Source organism: Hyla sarda, chromosome 4, assembly GCF_029499605.1.
Source record: "Hyla sarda isolate aHylSar1 chromosome 4, aHylSar1.hap1, whole genome shotgun sequence".
NCBI lineage: Eukaryota > Metazoa > Chordata > Amphibia > Anura > Hylidae > Hyla > Hyla sarda.
The window spans coordinates 397,992,534-398,010,672 of NC_079192.1; the positions used below are offsets into that span (position 1 = coordinate 397,992,534).

An 18,139-nucleotide genomic window follows, 5' to 3' on the forward strand; every position below is an offset into this window, starting at 1 on the left:
AAATAATAGCGCCATATAGTGACAAATCAATAAAACTGCCATAGAAAACAGTAACTATCATATGGTGAACACATAATAACACAAAGCACTGCCCAGATAGCGGCTATACATTATCCGAAGCCTTACCGTTCTGTCTGTAGCGTCACTTTGGAGGGTTCTACGTTGGGGTTCTCCCACTCCATCTGGGGGCAGTGCATGAAGTAACACAGAGTGTACAGGGCCTCAGGTTCCCAATACAGTGGTCCTTGCTTGTTGTGCATTGGCGTGCCATTACCGTGCGGCTTTATATTGAGGGGCTGGAGGTGATGCATCGCCCGAGACACCAGGTCGCCTGTTGACATAGAAAATATGGATATGCTGAGATACCTCATCCGAAACAGATTGTATTTAAAGCAAAATAATAATACACTATGTTAGTTCTATGTGACTAAACTGCTTTCTGGGTTTTCTGTGACTATGGAGCGCACATTGTATACAACTTTGGTTCTGATACAATTCTGGTACTGTGTTACCGCTCCCTATAGAAAAAAAAATGGGCCAAAGTATTGTCCTTTTAAATAGAAAAGACATATAACCCATTGCTTATATAACACACACAAGGCTTTCTATAGATGTTTTCTCCCCTACATTGTGTTTCTCCGCCTTATAAAACATTAGTTTTCGTATTTTTTTTTTTATCTGCTGGTTATTTCTTGGACTGTGTTACTATGGTAACAACTCCTGTCGCTGATTGTTCATCACTGTACCGGGAGACCATAAAACAGCACAGAATGGACTTTCTTTGTATTTTTTTTAATGTCTTTTCAGACTTTAGAAAATAAGTATGTTACTTGAACTATTCCAACCTGTGAATAATAAATGGCCCCTGGCAGAAAAGAGTGAGATTAGGAAGAGGAATATAGTATAATCTCCTACCGGACACTCACAGGGAATAGAAAAGTGTCCACTATTGAGAGATGTCCCCTATTGGGAAACAAAGGCTTAATCATCTTTCCAAATGACAGAATACTGTGCTGTACTCACTCCAGAGTGTAATCACCTACAAAACTAAATATAAATAAATAATTTTGCACTGTAATAAGGCTTTAAAAAATCTCAACAATTTAATTATTCCCCTGCAATGCCAAATCATTCCCCCATTCCCTCATCCCCTGTTCTTCTTACCTGGCCAGCAGGCAGTGATGAGTGATGCTCCTCTGCACTTCATTCAATGAGGGCAGCGGCGGCTGCCAGCAGTGACGAGTGGCGCTCCCCATACGTCACTCGTCACTTCGGACAGACGCGGTTGCTCCCGGCCGTCGCTGTCCTTACTGAGTGAAATGCAGAGGAGCATCACTCATCACTGCCTGCTGGCCAGGTAAGAAGAACAGGGGATGAGGGAAAAGGGGAATGATTTGGCATGTGGGGGGGGATGATTTAGCAAGGGGATGAGGGAATGGGGGAATGATTTGGCATAGGGATGATTTGGCACAGGAGGAATGATTTGGCATGGGGGGATGATTTAGCACAAGGGGTGTGCTGGCGCTGCTACAAGGGGGTTCAGCAGAGGCCAGGGCCCCTGGAAACCCGAGCCACTTACTGGGGTATTGGCTGTACCCCCCTGGCGGCAGCCCTGTGTACAAGGTAGAGCTGGCACATAAGCCTGGTTGTCCCCTATTGGGAGTGTTTTGTCCCCTATTGGGTGTGTTTTGTCCCCTATTGGGACTGTTTTGTCCCCCATTGTCCCCTATTTGGTGTGTCCACAACCGCTATTGGGAATGTCCCCTATTCGGAGGGTGCAAATACATTAAGTCCTATGGGACTTTGCCGGGGAATTAAAAACTGTCCACTATTGGGAGGTGTCCCCTATTGGGAAGTGTCCGCTAAGGGAGATTTCACTTGTACCATGATCATGACCCGTCCATTACAGAGGAAACGGGAGGGGTTTGTTGGCATATCACACAACATTGAATACAAGACCTAGGGCCTCTACCCTCACAGTGGTCTCCAAGCCCATTGAAGTGTTATTAACCTACTGGCTGAGTACCCAGTGTTGCGCAATTTGCCTACCAAAACCTTGTGGGAAAGGAATAGCAACATGTTTAATTAATATAGAGTATCATTGTTGCTTCCCCTCTCCCACCAATCTGTTCACTTTAAACAGTTCCTTACTGAGCGCCCAGTCTTGATCTAAGGCTCATTTTAAGCTACAATCCAAATATTTTATTTCTTTATCCCTATTATCACTTCTACCCCCTAAAATAAGTCCCAACATCCAACGGCAAACAATAGAATATTACTCAGCACTGATTGGGGTTTTTATTTTTTTACTTCTTTATTGTTTTTCATTGTCAGTACATGTTGTGGCACTGAGGCAGGATTGAGGGCAATGAAAGGGTGTTTTTCCCAGTCCTTTATCCTAGGTAAGCTAGCAGAGATGCTTATCAGGAGCCTAATTAATGAGGCCAGCAGAAGTGTGGGAATTCTGTATATAAGGAAAGGAAACAGAATGGTCTGGACTTTTCCCAGAAGACAGCAAGGTGGCTGTGGGGGGAAGCAGGGTCCTTGCAAGGAGCACACAGCCAGGTGCTGTGAGTGACCCATAACAGTGAAGTGGACTGTGACAAGTTGTGGTAACACAAGTGAAGTTTCCATTCTCTTGTATGAGACAGACAAGGGGTCTGAGAACAAAAAGGCAAGAGGCCACAAATGCTGTGTGTGAACAGTGAGTAAAAGGTTGCAGGACACATGTTTAGCTGGCAGGGAAAAGCCCTCCAGTTGATAGTCAGGGCATGCTGGGTTGTGTAGTCAGTGGCTAGACGGCCTAGGATTTTGTTTGTTCCTGTGTTATATTTTTGTTTATTCTGGAACCTATCTAATAAAGCTGGCAAGGAGCCAGGCTTGCATAAAAAAATGTGGTTTGGCAAATGAATAAAGTAGAAACATGTCCTATGGCTGTGTCAAGGATGATCCCAGAGCTAACCCCAAAATGAAATCCCTACAATTTATTGATTCCATTTTTATTCCTATTGTGAATATTATTGCAATGTCACGTCATACATGCCCCCCTCTAATGGACTGGTGTATTGATCTCCGTTCAGTGCACTATCCCCAATGCAGTTTATTGTACTGTTTATTGTAAAAGTGCCTGATGAAGAGAGTAGCGTTCCTCTGGAAATGCGTCCATAAAAATAAAAAATGATCAGTGAGTGCTATATTGCCTTTACCAATTTTTTTGAAGTGGTTTTGCCAAACTACCTGCCCTGCTCTCCACACTTCTTAGGATAATAGGGGTCCTGTGGCAGACAGCTTGCAAGTTTTTTGTGAAGTTCATCAAAATTAATTTTTTTTGTTTTTGTTTCATTTTTATCTGTTTTTATCTGGAGCTCAGGAGCCTAGTGATTGGCGGGGGTTCCATTAGTGGGATCCCCAATTATTACACAGTTATCACAGTGATCTTTTGAAAAGGTCATTGATGTCTGATGTAGAAAATCCCCTAGTCAGATTAACATCCCTTTTAGACCAATACACCTTTGTGCGCTCAAAGTACTAAGTAGAGCTACCGTAAGTAGATCTTACAGCAACCGTAAGTAGATCTTACAGCAACCTTCTTGTTGACAGATGCCTAGTAGCAACAGATATTAGAAATGTATTGATACTTTATAGGGACGCTAGATTTTGTATTTCCACTATAAATCAATTGCGACATTTCTGTTTGGAGCCACTTTAAAGTAAGTAAGAGCCCCAGATTATGGGGTGAACCAGTGTTCGTAGGAATATTAATTCTCTATAATATCACGTGAAAAATTTAGAAAAAATAAAACAAAATGAGAAAACACTTGTTTGTTGGCTGAATGTATATTTCCACCAAGATTTGGACTTAAAAAAAATGTATCCATAATAGCTGTCATGATTCCACTAAAAACTGAAGCCATGATGCTAGTGTGAACAAAGCCCAGTATTATAGTACCATATGTTACTCAGTAACTTTTAAGCCCAAACTCCTGAAGTGTTCTTATCATTTGCAATGTGATATAGATTTTAGGGTTACACAGGGTCTGGTGCTCTGGTTTGTGTTAAAAGCTGCGAAATAGGTCTTGGGGGAATTTGTCTGAACACTAAATTCTTTCTCTGCCTCCAGTACATTTCAGGGACTTATGATAAATATCTTAAATAGTCCAAGTTTTTATTTCAAGGGAATTCCTATGAACAGTGATGAGCCAAAGAGATCAAATACATCTGGCCATCTCAACTATGAATTATCGTGACTACTCAGGTAACAAGTAAAATATCACCGGTAAAAAAAAAAATTAAATTTTTTTTAATATTCCTGGGTAAATGCATCTATTACTCCAGTGCAAAAAAAATTGTTCACACAAAAAGCACATGAATGCGGTCTATCACCAGACCTTCTCTGAAAGTAGAGAGGCCCTAACCAACCTTTCCCTCCAGGCCATAAGGCACCTGCAAGGGTCCAGGATCAAATCTTTGTTGAAACTCAGGAAAGACCACTAACGCTCTCAGGTACCACCATGACGTTAGCTCAGATTCAGAGGAAGAGCTAAGTGGAATCCCTGCTGAAGTAGGGACCTGAGGAACCAGATGGCCATAAACACCACCACTAGACCTCCAGAAGGAACACCCAGAAGGGCGATGCACCTTAAAAAAATCCTTGTGACAAAAAAACAACCCGTAAAGTGACAGTAAGAAAAAACAGAAAATTAAATAGAGTAGATGTGCACTGTGAAGTACGGCCCTGACATCCAGTTGGTTCTATAAAAATTCCGTTGTGATTGATAGTCGGAAGGCCGGATCACTAGAGGCGAGTGCCCAAATAGAGTGGGAGTAAAGTGCATGCTATGTGTTTTTACTCAAGTGGGTTTGTAATGCCCAGTGAGTTACGCCATTCTGGGGTCACCACTTTTGCACCTCAGCCCTTATCTTACTCGGACAGGAGGGCCAGGTTGCTTTAGGGCAGCCATCGGATAGCCAATGGGCCAGCCCCAGTACACCTATACCACATTGTGTATTTCTCCATTCTGCCTTGGTGGTCTTCTACCCTGCCAACTAACAGAACACATACCGTATATACTCGAGTATAAGCCGAGTTTTTCTGCACGATTTTTTGTGCTGAAAACGCCCCCCCCCCCTCGGCTTATACTCCAGTGAACTCTCCGTCTGTCAATCCCTTCTCAGTGGTCTTCAATCTGCGGACCTCCAGATGTTGCAAAACTACAACTCCCAACATGCCCGGACAGCCATCGGCTGTCCGGGCATGCTGGAAGTTGTAGTTTTGAAACATCCTGAGGTCCGCAGGTTGAAGACCACTGCGGCCTTCATGACGCCTAGTGACGTTGCCTTGATGACGACGCACAGGGACGTCCGTGCGCAGCAGACGTCCCTGTGCGTCGTCGTCAAGGCAACGTCACTAGTCCGGGGCCGGCCCGGAGCGGAGAAGAGGGCCTTCCGGTGAAAATGGACAGCCCGGAACGACTAACCCTCCCCACCGGATGGTGCCTGCAGCATAGATGGCCCGGACCAGCTCACCCTTCCTTCCCACTGAGGGGAGGTGAGAAGAAAACTAAAGGGGGTGTCTGGTTGATGACGAAGGCCGCAGTGGTCTTCAACCTGCGGACCTCCAGATGTTTCAAAACTACAACTCCCAGCATGCCCGGACAGCCGATGGCTGTCCGGGAATGCTGGGAGTTGTAGTTTTGCAACATCTGGAGGTCCGCAGGTTGAAAACCACTGATTGAAGGGATTGACAGGCGGTGATGATGACGACGAACGACGGAGGAATGATGACAGGGGGGATGATGACATGGGGGGATGATGTATTTCCCACCCTAGGCTTATAGTCGAGACAATAACTTTTCCTGGGTTTTTGAGGTGAAATTAGGGTCCTCGTCTTATATTCGGGTCAGCTTATACTCGAGTATATAGGGTACTACAGTTAATTTTAGCCAAAAGACCATAAAGCGATAAGCTGATGAATGAGTATGAAATTCCAAAGTAACCAAAATCATCACAAGTTTTTTTTTTAATCCTGTACTAGGGCGTAAAGAATGAGCAGAGACTGAGAGACAGCAAAAGGTCACAGAAGCTGTGGAGGATCAGGGTAAGTGAGTATGGAATATTTTTTATTTTTAACTGCCCCCATCATATATTTAAAAAATGTATGTCTCCAGACAGCCCCTTTAAACATGACTAAGTTATTATCAGCCAAAGCAGGAGACCTATAGGATAGCTATTCTCTTACTCACATTCGCTCAACACCATCATGTGATTAATTCGCTGAACATTTCTTGTAATGATTATTACTCAACAGGTCCATATTATGATAAAGTTTTATTCTCTCGCTGAACATGGCTCAAAAATGGAAGTCTGGGAAATGTAATGTTCTGCAAAGAGATATTTTTTTTAGGAGGAGAGCATATGGCAGTGACTGACGGTGCCAAAAATACAAGACATCATGATCTTAATAAAAAAATAACTAAAAAACAGATCACGACACACGTGATAAATCAGTTGATTTACAGCGAACATGTTCCTCAAGCTGCTATCTCAAAATATTTAGTTGTGGGTGCAACATCCAACATATGGCTACGATCTTCATCGTGTTATTATTAATAGGCCATGAGATATAAACTATGGAGCGAGACTGATCACAGAGACTGACACCGCGATAAACGGAACACACCCTGCGCACATGTTCCATCTCAAGAGAAGCTCGAGACACATCTTATCTATATAAACATCTACAATACAAATGGGATTTGGATTTCATAATGTCCTTTCTATCATGGCTCAGGTTGAGGCACAGATCCCTTAAAGGGGTACTTCGGCCCCAAGACATCTTATCCCCTATCCAAAGGATAGAGGATAAGATGTCTGATTGCGGGGGGTCCCGCCGCTGGGGACCCCCACAATCTAGCATGCTGCACCCACCTGTAAGCACTGCTGGAAGCTCTCAGTGTTATGCCTCCCGACCACGGGGACGGAGTATCGTGACGTCACGACTCCGCCCCTGTGTGAGGTCACGCCCCGCCCCCTCAATGCAAGTCTATGGGAGGGGGCGTGGAGTCCATCACGCCCCCTCCCATAGACTTGCATTGAGGGGGCGGGGCGTGATGTAACACGGGGGCGGAGTCGTGACATCACGATTGTCCGTGGTCGGGATGCATAACACTGGGAGCTTACAGCAGTGCTTACAGGTGGGTGCTGCATGCTAGATTGCGGGGGTCCCCAGCGGCGGGACCCCCCGCAATCTAGCATGCTGCACCCACCTGTAAGCACTGCTGGAAGCGCTGGAGGCTCCCAGTGTTATGCCTCCCGACCACGGGGACGGAGTATCGTGACGTGACGTCTCCGCCCCCCGTGTGAGGTCACACCCCGCCCCCCCAATGCAAGTCTATGGGAGGGTGGGCGTGACGTCACACGGGGGCGGAGTCGTGACATCACGATTCTCCGTGGTCGGGAGGCATAACACTGGGAGCTTACAGCAGTGCTTACAGGTGGGTGCTGCATGCTAGATTGCGGGGGTCCCCAGTGGTGGGACCCCCGTAATCAGACATCTTATCCCCTATCCTTTGGATAGGGATAAGATGTCTTGGGGCCGGAGTACCCTTTTAAAGGGTTATTCACCATAAGGTGACTTTAGTACTTACCTGCCAGACAGTAATGGACATGCTTAGAAAGGATCCATGTTTGTCTTGAGGCTAAATGACTGTTGTAAGTCTACCAAGCTGAGAATAGAAGCACTACCTTTGAGAGAGTGCTCCTATTCTCAGCTCGTTATCTGTATAAATGACATCTGGGAGCCAGAAATCTGGCCAATTAATAGGGGATAAAATACTTATTTCACTAAAGTAAAATTTAATTAATTACATATGTCAAATGCCTTTTTCTGGATTTTTGTGTTGTAATTTTGTCTCTCACTGTGTTGTAGTTTTGTCTCTCACTGTTCAAATTAACCAACCATTAAAAGAAATCTGTCATTAGTGTAACCTGCACCGATAGTGCAGGTGACACTCTTGACAACCATACTTACCTGGTCCCTTTCTGTGCTCTGGTTCTCACGCCGTATCTTCCATTCCGGGCCGACTTGAAGCATGGGCGGAGCATAATGACGTCACTGCTGCTGTTTGCTAGCAGCGGGATCTAGCAGAGAAGCAGCAGCGGTGACATCACGAAGCTCTGTCCATGCTCCAAGTCGGCTCCTGAACAGAAGATACGGCGCAAGATTGCGGGAAAACCAGAGCATGGAATGGGACCAGGTTAGTATGGTTATCATCAGTGTCACCTGCACTACTTGTCCTTTAATACTATAGACAGGTCATTTCTATGTCAGTGGGCAAACATACAAAATCACAGGATCAAATACTTTTTGCTACTACCCGTTCTTTGCTCTGTCTATAACCTCTCGTATTTGCCTCTGGAATAAAGGACTCCGATTTCACCAACATATGGATGAGCGCCATTATCTTCTTTTACTTCTGAATAGAATCTATAGTACGATTCACCAAACCCTAATCTAATGAATTGGCCATCAATTTGTATAATCTTGTAAAAGTTGTTTCCAAGTGTTCCAATGGCAAATGTCTGGAAAGAGACTCTGGACTGTCTCATTCTCTGGAAAATCAGAACACATGGAAACTTTTACAAGACTAAATGAGTCGATGGACGATCCATTAGATTAGGGTTCGGTGAATGTTACTGTAGATTTCATTAACTCTATTTTGCACCCATTACAGTATGGGGGAGAATTATCAAAACTTGTGCAGAGGAGAAGTTGCCCATAGTAAGAAGATGACAAATAGCTATCTAAAAAAGTAATTTTATATTAAAGGGGTTATCAACTGGCTCCAGAAAGTTAAACAGATTTGTAAATTACTTCTATTAAAAAATCTTAATCCTTTCAGTACTTATGAGCTTCTGAAGTTAAGGTTGTTCTTTTCTGTCTAAGTGCTCTCTGATGACACGTGTCTCGGGAACCGCCCAGTTTAGAAGAGGTTTGCTATGGGGATTTGCGTCTAAAGTGGGCGGTACCCGAGACAGGTGTCATCAGAGAGCACTTAGACAGAAAAGAACAACCATAACTTCAGAAGTTCATAAGCACTGAAAGGATTAAGATTTTTTTTAATAGAAGTAATTTACAAATCTGTTTATCTTTCTGGAGCCAGTTGATATATATAAAAAATAGTTTTTTCCTGGATAACCCCTTTAAACTTTTGATAAATTTCATAGTCAATGTTCGGAAGTCCCATAGAGGAAGTGAAGCAGTGACCGAGCATACGGTTGCCACTCCATTCATTCAGGGGACAACTGCGATACCCCAAGGCTAAATATTTTCAACTATCCAATGGATAGGTAATAACTAGCTAATTGGTGGTGGTTTGACTGCTGGGACCTTCACCAATCACCAGAATTGGAGTCCATTGGGGGTGGGGGTCCCAGCAGTCAGACAACCCCCCCCCCCCCCCCATGTAATAGCTAGTTATTCCTGTGGATAGATGATGTTTAGTATTAGGGTAACTGCTCTAAGTAATAGCAATTGCTGGGTCTTCAGAATATCACAGTTGGAGGTGATAAACTGGGCACATCCCTCATTACCTAAGGGGCCTTAAAGGGGTACTCCGTTGCTCAGTGTTTGTAACAAACTGCTCCCAACACTGGAGCCGGTGCCGTGAGCTCATCATAGCCCCGCCCCCTCATGACATCACACCCCTCCCCCTCAATGCAAGTCTATGGGAGGGGGCATGACATCCGTCATGCCCCCTCCCATAGACTTGCATTGAGGGGGCGGGGCGTGATGTCAAGAGGGGGCAAGGCTATGACATCACGAGCTCCCAGTGCCGGCTCCAGCGTTGGGAACAGTTTGTTCCAAACACTGAGCAGCGGAGTACCCCTTTAAGGACAGAAACTGTGGCACTCTCGAATAAAGCATGGTCTAAACGGAATGCATCTCCCCATCGGGGAACACCAACCTTGAGCTGCGGCCATTTCTCAACCAGAAAATAATTGACAACAAAATCTAATACTCTACTAATGCAATGTACTTATTGTAAACAAGTCAACCGCTTTAAAAAGCCAACACAGACAATCACAGGTAACCATGGAAACTACAAGTGATAGGGAGAACTAAAACTTCCGATAGTTAGAATGTTAGAATGAGGCCCTATTCATGCGGCCTATAATGGATCCTTAAAGGAGTACTGTAGTGGAATATAACTTATCCCCTATACGAAGGATAAAGGATAAGTTATAGATTGCAGGGGGTCCGACCGCTGGGACCCCCCGCAATCTCCTGTACGGGGCCACGGCAGTATGCACGAAGCGCCATGCCTTCCCCAACAGGAAGCCCCAGCAGACATGATGTATCCCATGGAGGGGGTGTGTTGGCCGCCGTGTCATGAGGGGACAGAATGCCCCCTTCCTGCGGACTGCTGCGGCCCCATACAGTAGATCGCTTGGAGTCCTCCGGATAGGGGATAAGTTATATTCCACTACAGTATTCCTTTAATGTATTGAAAGCAAATAATAGTGATATGGGGGAAAACTTAACAAAACTGTCCAGAGGAAACGTTACTGAGTTGGCAATAACAAATCAGATCGCTTCTTTTTTTTTGAAAAGGCCTCTGAAAAATGAAAGAAGCGATCTGATTGGTTGCTATGGGCTATATGCTATGGGCTTTGATAAATCTCTCCCATGGTCTGTACAGGGCCCTAAATTCAATTCAATACAGGCACTTGTTCACATGGGCAAAATCTGCAATAAAAATTCCACCTCAAACTGAGGTGGAACAGAATCTGCGAATTTTTTTTTTTTTTTTAAAGCTCCCAATGATTTCAATAGAAGCTCCCATGTAGAACCGAGTGAAAAAGTGACGTCTCTTGTTTTTCCCCGTTTTTGAAAACTACCCATTTTCTTTAAATGTTTCCCATTGAAATCAGATTAAAGGACTCTATTGTAATAATATTTTTCCAAAAGCATAACCAACTTTGTAAATGTTAGAATCGGTGATGGCTTGTAGGCGTTTTAGCCGAGTTATAAGACAAAGAAAATAAACTGGCGGACCGTCTCAATGTAAGCAAATTAATAGAATCAACACGATACCCGCTGGTGGTGCGAAACCAGCCTCCAAAGTTTATTTTGTATTGTATAGGGAAAATGTCGGGGGAAAAAAACATTGCTGCGTTTCAAAGGAGGAGAATGAAGCATAAAGCATAGGGCGGGAGTCTGAGAGAAGAGCCACAAAAAAAATAGAAAAAAACTGCAATAAATAAGCTGTGCCCACGAGAGCGCCCAGATGATGCCGATGAGTTCTCTGTGCCGTATTGTGCGGCACACAATTAACTGATTCATTTCCAGGGGGATGTATGTTAGCAATTAATTCACTGTCTGGGAAAAGGGCAAAGAGCCAAACAACAAACACACAAGAAATTATTGCTATTGCCAAACCTTTGAGGCTGGTTCGCCTTTGAATACCATCTCATAAATATGAAATTAATCTACATGAAAAACTTGCGTAACTTTGTAAACACATTCCAGTACTTACGATCCTGAGTTACGGGCTGTATTAACAAATCTCCTAGAATTTCTTGCTTGATCAAGCTTAAGGTACTTTTATTTGGGTACTGTACTGTAATTAGATGTAGAAAAAGTGTCTGTCCCCCCCCCCCCCCCCCCCAAATATAATAGTTTAGTTAAGCTTTTATGAGTCTGTCTGTCAACAAGCTTTATGAGTGTTTACTATCTGGGTTAGGGAAAGAGTGTTACCAACCACTTGCTCCAAACCCCTTTCCCTACCTACTTGGATGATTCAACTTAAATGGCGGCCTCCAACTGGGCGACAGTCCCTACACTAAACCATATACAGAGGCGTAAGAGTATTTAGAATAGTAAGACAAACCAGGTTGGTAACACCCGGGCAGATAAGGTACAATATCATAGACAAAGCCTGGACAAGCAATTAGGTAGAACAGACAGTGGCAAAGTAAAAAAAATCAACAGGCAAAGGCAATGTCAGTGAATAGGCAAAGGTCAAGTCACAGAAGGTCAGCAACGATAAACAGGCACAGGGAACAACAAGCTTTATGAGTGTTTACTATCTGGGTTAGGGAAAGAGTGTTACCCAACGCTTGCTCCAAACCCATTTCCCTACCTACTTGGACGATTCACCTTAAATGGTGGCCTCCAACTGGGCGACAGTCCCTACACTAAACCATATGCAGAGGCGTAAAAGTACTCAGAATAGTAAGACAAACCAGGTTGGTAACACCCGGGCAGATAAGGTACAAAATCATGGACAAAGCCAGGACAAGCAATTAGGTACAGACAGTGGCAAAGTAAAAAATCAACAGGCAAAGGCAACGTCAGTGAATAGGCAAAGGTCAAGTCACAGAAGGTCAGCAACGATAAACAGGCACAGGGAACAAGGAACGCAAATGAGGGGAAGAACCTTTATCACGAGCACAGGTTTGCAATCAGAGCAGGTTTATATTCCCTGCCTCCATGGGAGTTGTCAGCACCTACACCAATCTGATTGGTCTGGAGTTCTCACCTCACTGAAAAACATCCCTGCAATGTACGGGGCTGTTGTCAAGACAACAAGGGAAGCTGCGGGGAGATTCAAGAGGAGGATGGACGTGTTGCTGGGGCCAGGCAGGGTACATGTGTAACAGCAATGAGCAGAATAGTGTATGGAGCAAAACTTTTAGGTTGACATCATCTCTTGTTCAGGCAGTATTTCCATCTAATATATTCTCATTATAGAGAATGTCCGCCTATTCAGATGACTAAAACAGATGTTTAACAGATAGAGAGCAAACATACATAACAATTAAGTTTTTCAAGTTCTCCAGGCAGATTACATTTTGGGCATGACCTGAGGGGGCGGTCTCGTTGGCAAACTTTGAATCTCTGTACCGCCCCTGCAGAACCCTAGTTTTGCCAGGGTGTGCCTTTAAATGGAAATATCATACAAAAACTAAAATTGCAGACTTTGCAGACTGTCTCTGAATTTTTTACTATCCTGGCAGAACATTCCAGGAAAATATATTGTTTAATGTTACAAATGGGGCCAATGCAGCAGCCAGGGTTGGGAAAGGGGTACTACCTCATAGCTTTTTAGGTCTTCCTGGATTATTCAGTACAGACTAGAGAAGTATTAGAGAAATATACGCTGGTTTTGCTATTTCTGTCCTTTGTGGGAAGAACCATTAACCATAAACTCAGTGTCCTCCCACACATTTTATTGAATCTAGGTATATTATGCCCCCTCTAGTTCAATATTCATCTGTGATGCAGCCGCAACCCCACAGCAGGACTGGCGAGCGTACCGCGCCTGCATCTGCTATTTATTACCCTGCAGAAGAGAAATGAGATTCACACAGCAATCTCTGCAGTATTGAGTGAGACACCAGATCCTCACGATCAGGAGAAAGCTGCAAAAGTCACATCGGATGAAGGATTATGTGTAGAAATAAGAACAGATAAAGATCTGATTACAGGAACTGCTGAGCTACGGGCCCTATCAGAGAATAGCTGCAAACATAGAAATAGATTTAAGAGTGTAAAAATCATAGAGGACTATGGGGTCCTGGAGACAGGGGCACTTGGGCTCAGCACTGGTTGGCCCTTTTAATTTGCTACTGGTTGGTCAGAACCTGTGCAGGACTCTCCTCTCCACAGGAACTGTATCCAGATTGGGAATTAACCCAAAGGGTCATCAAAAGGCGCAAAGATATCAGGTTTGCCACAACAGTGCTATGAGGATGAACACTGCACCACAGCACATGGGGTCTATACTGTTATATATTACCAGCTCATAGGTACAAATGTGCCGCAATATGGTGCTTCATATAGCAACATACTAGCTGATTACCCAGCGTTGCCCGGTTTTTCCTTCCTAATCCTTGTTGGTGAGGAAAAATCAACAAAAGAGGAAGCTTTTGGCTTCATATCCTGTCCTCATATATTGTTGTCATATCCCAACCCCATATCCTGTCCCCATATCCCGTCCTCATATGTCAACCTCATATCCCGACCTCCTATCCTGTCCTTATATCCCGTCCTCATATCTCGACCTAGTGTCTCGACCTCCTATCCCGACCTCCTATCCTGTCCTTATATCCCATCCTCATATCTCAACCTCATGTCTCGACCTCCTATCCCATCCTCATATCTCAACCCCCTATCCCGGTCTCATATTCCGTCCTCATATCCCGTCCTCTTATCCGACCTCCTATCTCAATCTCATAATCTGTCCTCATATCCTGTCCTCATATCCCGACCTCATATCCCATCCTCATATCCCAACCTCATATCCCGTCCTCATAGCCCGTCCTCATAGCCCGACCCCATATCCCGTCCTCATAGCCCGACCCCATATCCCGTCCCCATATCTGGACCTCATATCCTGTCCTCGTATTCCATACTCCTATCCCGTCCTCCTATTTTGACCTCATATCCCGTCCTCATATCCCGTCCTCATATTCCATCCTCATATCCCAACCTTATGTCCCGTCCTCATATCCCAACCTCATATCCCGTCCTCATATGCTGTCCTCATATCCCGTCCTTATGTCCCATCCTCATATCCTGTCCTCATATCCCGTCCTCATATCCCGACCTCATATCCCGTCCTAATATCCCGTCCTTATGTCCCACCCCCATATCCTGTCCTCAGGTGGGACTGATTTGTGATGAAGATATTGTAAGCTGAAAATAGAAGGGGACGTGGCTTTGTGGGACTGGGAGTGATTTGCAAGCCAGACCGATGCACAAAAAGGGAAGATAATAAAAGGGGTGGGGCTTAAACAGTGGGTGTGTCTTTGTGAGGGTGTGGCTTGCAAGCCGGACTGACACATTCACCAGGAGATGCAGAGCGGAGCTTGTGGAGTAGGGTACTGGAAGTCCCATATACTTGCATGGAACTTGAAACAAAAACCCATATTTTATATAAGGGTGTAGGTAAGGGTTAATTTAACTATCATATATTTTTTATATCATAAAAAAAACAAAAGCGGAGCAAAAATGAATTTTCACATATTTTCATATTTTCAAAGCAGCAGAAGAGACCTTTGAAATGTGAGGAGAAAAAAAAGGTGTGAATAATATCACTGGAACAAAAACTACAGTAGTTTTTAAGAATCCCCCCATTGAGTTTATATATATATAGATTCTCCTTCAAGAGCAATATTTCTAAGTAAAGCCTGCTTCATAATATGGCACTACATGGATCAAAAGACAGACAGATAGGGGGAGATTTATCAAAACCTGTGCAAAGGAAAAGTTGTCCTAACAAGGCCTTGTCCTTAACACGGCCTCTGCAAAATGAAAGAAGCAATCTGATTGGTTGCTATGGGCAACTGGGCAACTTTTCCTTTGCACAGGTTTTGATAAATCCCCCCCATAGATACTGTAGATACATACTTAGATAGATATGAGATAGATATATAGATATGAGATAGATAGATATGAGATAGATATGAGATAGATAGATAGATATGAGATAGATAGATAGATAGATAGATAGATAGATATGAGATAGATAGATACGAGATAGATAGATAGATAGATAGATAGGAGATAGATAGATAAATAGATAGATAGATAAGAGATAGATAGATAGAAAGATAGATAGATAGCTATAAGATAGATAGATAGATATGAGATAGATAGATAGACAGACAGATAGATATGAGATAGATAGATATAAGATAAATAGATAGATAGATATGAGATAGATAGATAGATATCAGATAAATAGATATGAGATAGATAGATATGAGATAGATAAATAGATACATATGAGATAGATATGAGATAGATAGAAAGATAGACAGACAGAGAGATATGAGATAGATATGAGATAGATAGATAGATAGATAGATAGATATGAGATAGATAGATAGATAGATATGAGATAGATATAGATAGATAGATAGATAGATAGATATGAGATAGAAAGATAGATAGATAGAGTAGAATCTATAATAGTCAGTTTAAGGAAATATTGCAGGAATATCATATTGCACGTTGCCCTCTGTTAAGCAGAGTTATAACAGATATTAAATCTTGAATAGTCGTCCCATTTCTTCCGTTTGGCTCCTGACTGGAGGTAATGATATATGTGCCGTGGAATGTTCTCCATTTAATGTGCATGATCCTGCAGTCAATACCCTGACAGGTCCTGTCAAGACACAAGTTATTTTGAGAGGCGACGCTGCGGCAGGATTCTGATCATGGTCAATCACGGAGCCGTTTCGTGATGTCGGGAGAAGGCAGATGTGATGTTACGGCAGATGAAACGACATGTGACTGCGGAGATCACAGCCCGACTGGCGGATTGTACAATCCTTCCATTATATATATTTTTCTCGTATTGATATGGAAAGCTTTCAGATTCTACTAGGCTCGCCCCTGGGGAACCTTTCCATGTGCATATAGAACAATGCCATAATTCATATATGTTGTATATTAATATATTACAGAGCAGGCGGGCCACAAGTGATTTAAGCTTTCCTGTGTCTCTATAGCATATACAGTAACCCCCCGACCTACGATGGCCCCAACATATGATAAAATCGACTTACGATGCTTTTATATGTCGGGGGCATCGCATTAACTGCTATCCGACAGCGCAAAATGCTTAAGCTGCTGTCGGATAGCAGTGTAATGTGCCCTAGCAGGTTCACTTACCTATTCCCGCTGCTCTGGGTCCACTTCGCGATCCTCCGGTGTCTTGCGCATCTTCTCCAGGGTCCGGGCCTTGCTTTCCGGCGTCGTTATTACGTCACTACGCACGCCGCGCCGGCGCAGCAGCGTAATAACGTCACCAGAAAGCGAGCCCCGGACCCTGCAGAAGATGCGCAAGACACCGGAGGATCGCGAAGAAGACACCGGAGCAGCGGGACAGCATCGGGAGCCCCTGGAACAGCAGCGGGAGCGGTGAGGACCTGGTCCGGAGCGACGGGGACAGGTGAGTACAGATGCCTATACTTTACATTGCACGGATCCCTCAACATACGATGGATTCGACAAACGATGGGTCGTTTGGAACGAATTACCATCGTATGTTGAGGGACCACTGTACAAGCTACCCGAAGGTGTTACTTACAGCACCTGTCATGATCTTGTTAAATGTTATAATCCTCCCAGTTCACTGCCCCCATCATGATAAACCACCCCCTGCCTTTATTTTATTTATTATTTTTTAGTTTTCTACCTTGATATTGCTCTGTATTTTCTGCTCAGTCTCAGTCAGATTCACAGACTGGGAAGGGGGCGTTCCCCTGCAGGTGTGACATCATCTGAAGCCATACAGGGGAGAACTTCCTCCCTCACTCTGCTACACACAGCCCAGTTCAGTGTGAGATGAGCTATGATTGGCTAAGGCTGCACACACACACACACACACCCTCAGCATTTCTGGATTTTGGACTTCTACCCGGCCAGCAGGAGTCCAAAGTCTGTGCTAAAGATGGGGGAAAATGTGATCTGGACAAGTAGGGAGACACCTAGTGGCAGCTTTTTTAAACACAAATAAAACATAGAAAACTTCATTATTTATTTATTTTTTTAAACACAGTACATTAGAAAGAGTAATTTTTTTTTTTTTTTACTATAAGGAGTGCAATAGCAAAAATTAGTTATAATGAGAGTGCCCATTTAAAGCTTCTGGGCCCTAATGCAAAATCTAGTACTGGTTTATTGCTATCTGGTAACTGGTCTTATGGGCCTGATTGCGACTGCTACCTCTGCGTCCCCTATAGCAGTTATTTTCCAACTGTGGGCATAAACATGTTGCAAAACTACAACTCCCAGCATGCCCGGACAGCCGTTGGCTGTCCGGGCATGCTGGGAGTTGTAGTTTTGCAACAGCCTGAGGTCCACAGTTTGGAGACCTAAGCCATATAGCAACACCCCAGTGTGATGAGTTGTGTATAATATGTGTGTGTGTGTACGGGTGCACATACATATCCACATGCACTCTTACGTATATCGTTAAAATATTCACACCCCTCCTAGCCCTTCTCTAAAAAATGACAGGTTTATGTTTAGCATCATTCTTCTCACAGGGGGAGATTCATCAAAACCTGTGCAGAGGAAAAGTTGCAGAGTGGCCCATAGAAACCAATCAGATCGCTTCTTTCA

At 43.9% G+C, this 18,139-nt stretch overlaps 1 protein-coding gene across 6 annotated transcripts in view; it reads right to left on the minus strand.

The window, feature by feature from the left end:
- The window catches only part of ABTB3 (ankyrin repeat and BTB domain containing 3), a 217,745-nt gene that overhangs the window by 58,335 nt on the left and 141,271 nt on the right, over window positions 1-18,139 (minus strand). For all 6 annotated transcript variants that reach the window (XM_056517283.1, XM_056517279.1, XM_056517278.1 and 3 more), the window contains one exon: window positions 127-331. In XM_056517283.1, the coding sequence (XP_056373258.1) occupies window positions 127-331 (205 nt within the window). The remainder of the gene's footprint in view (window positions 1-126; window positions 332-18,139) is intronic.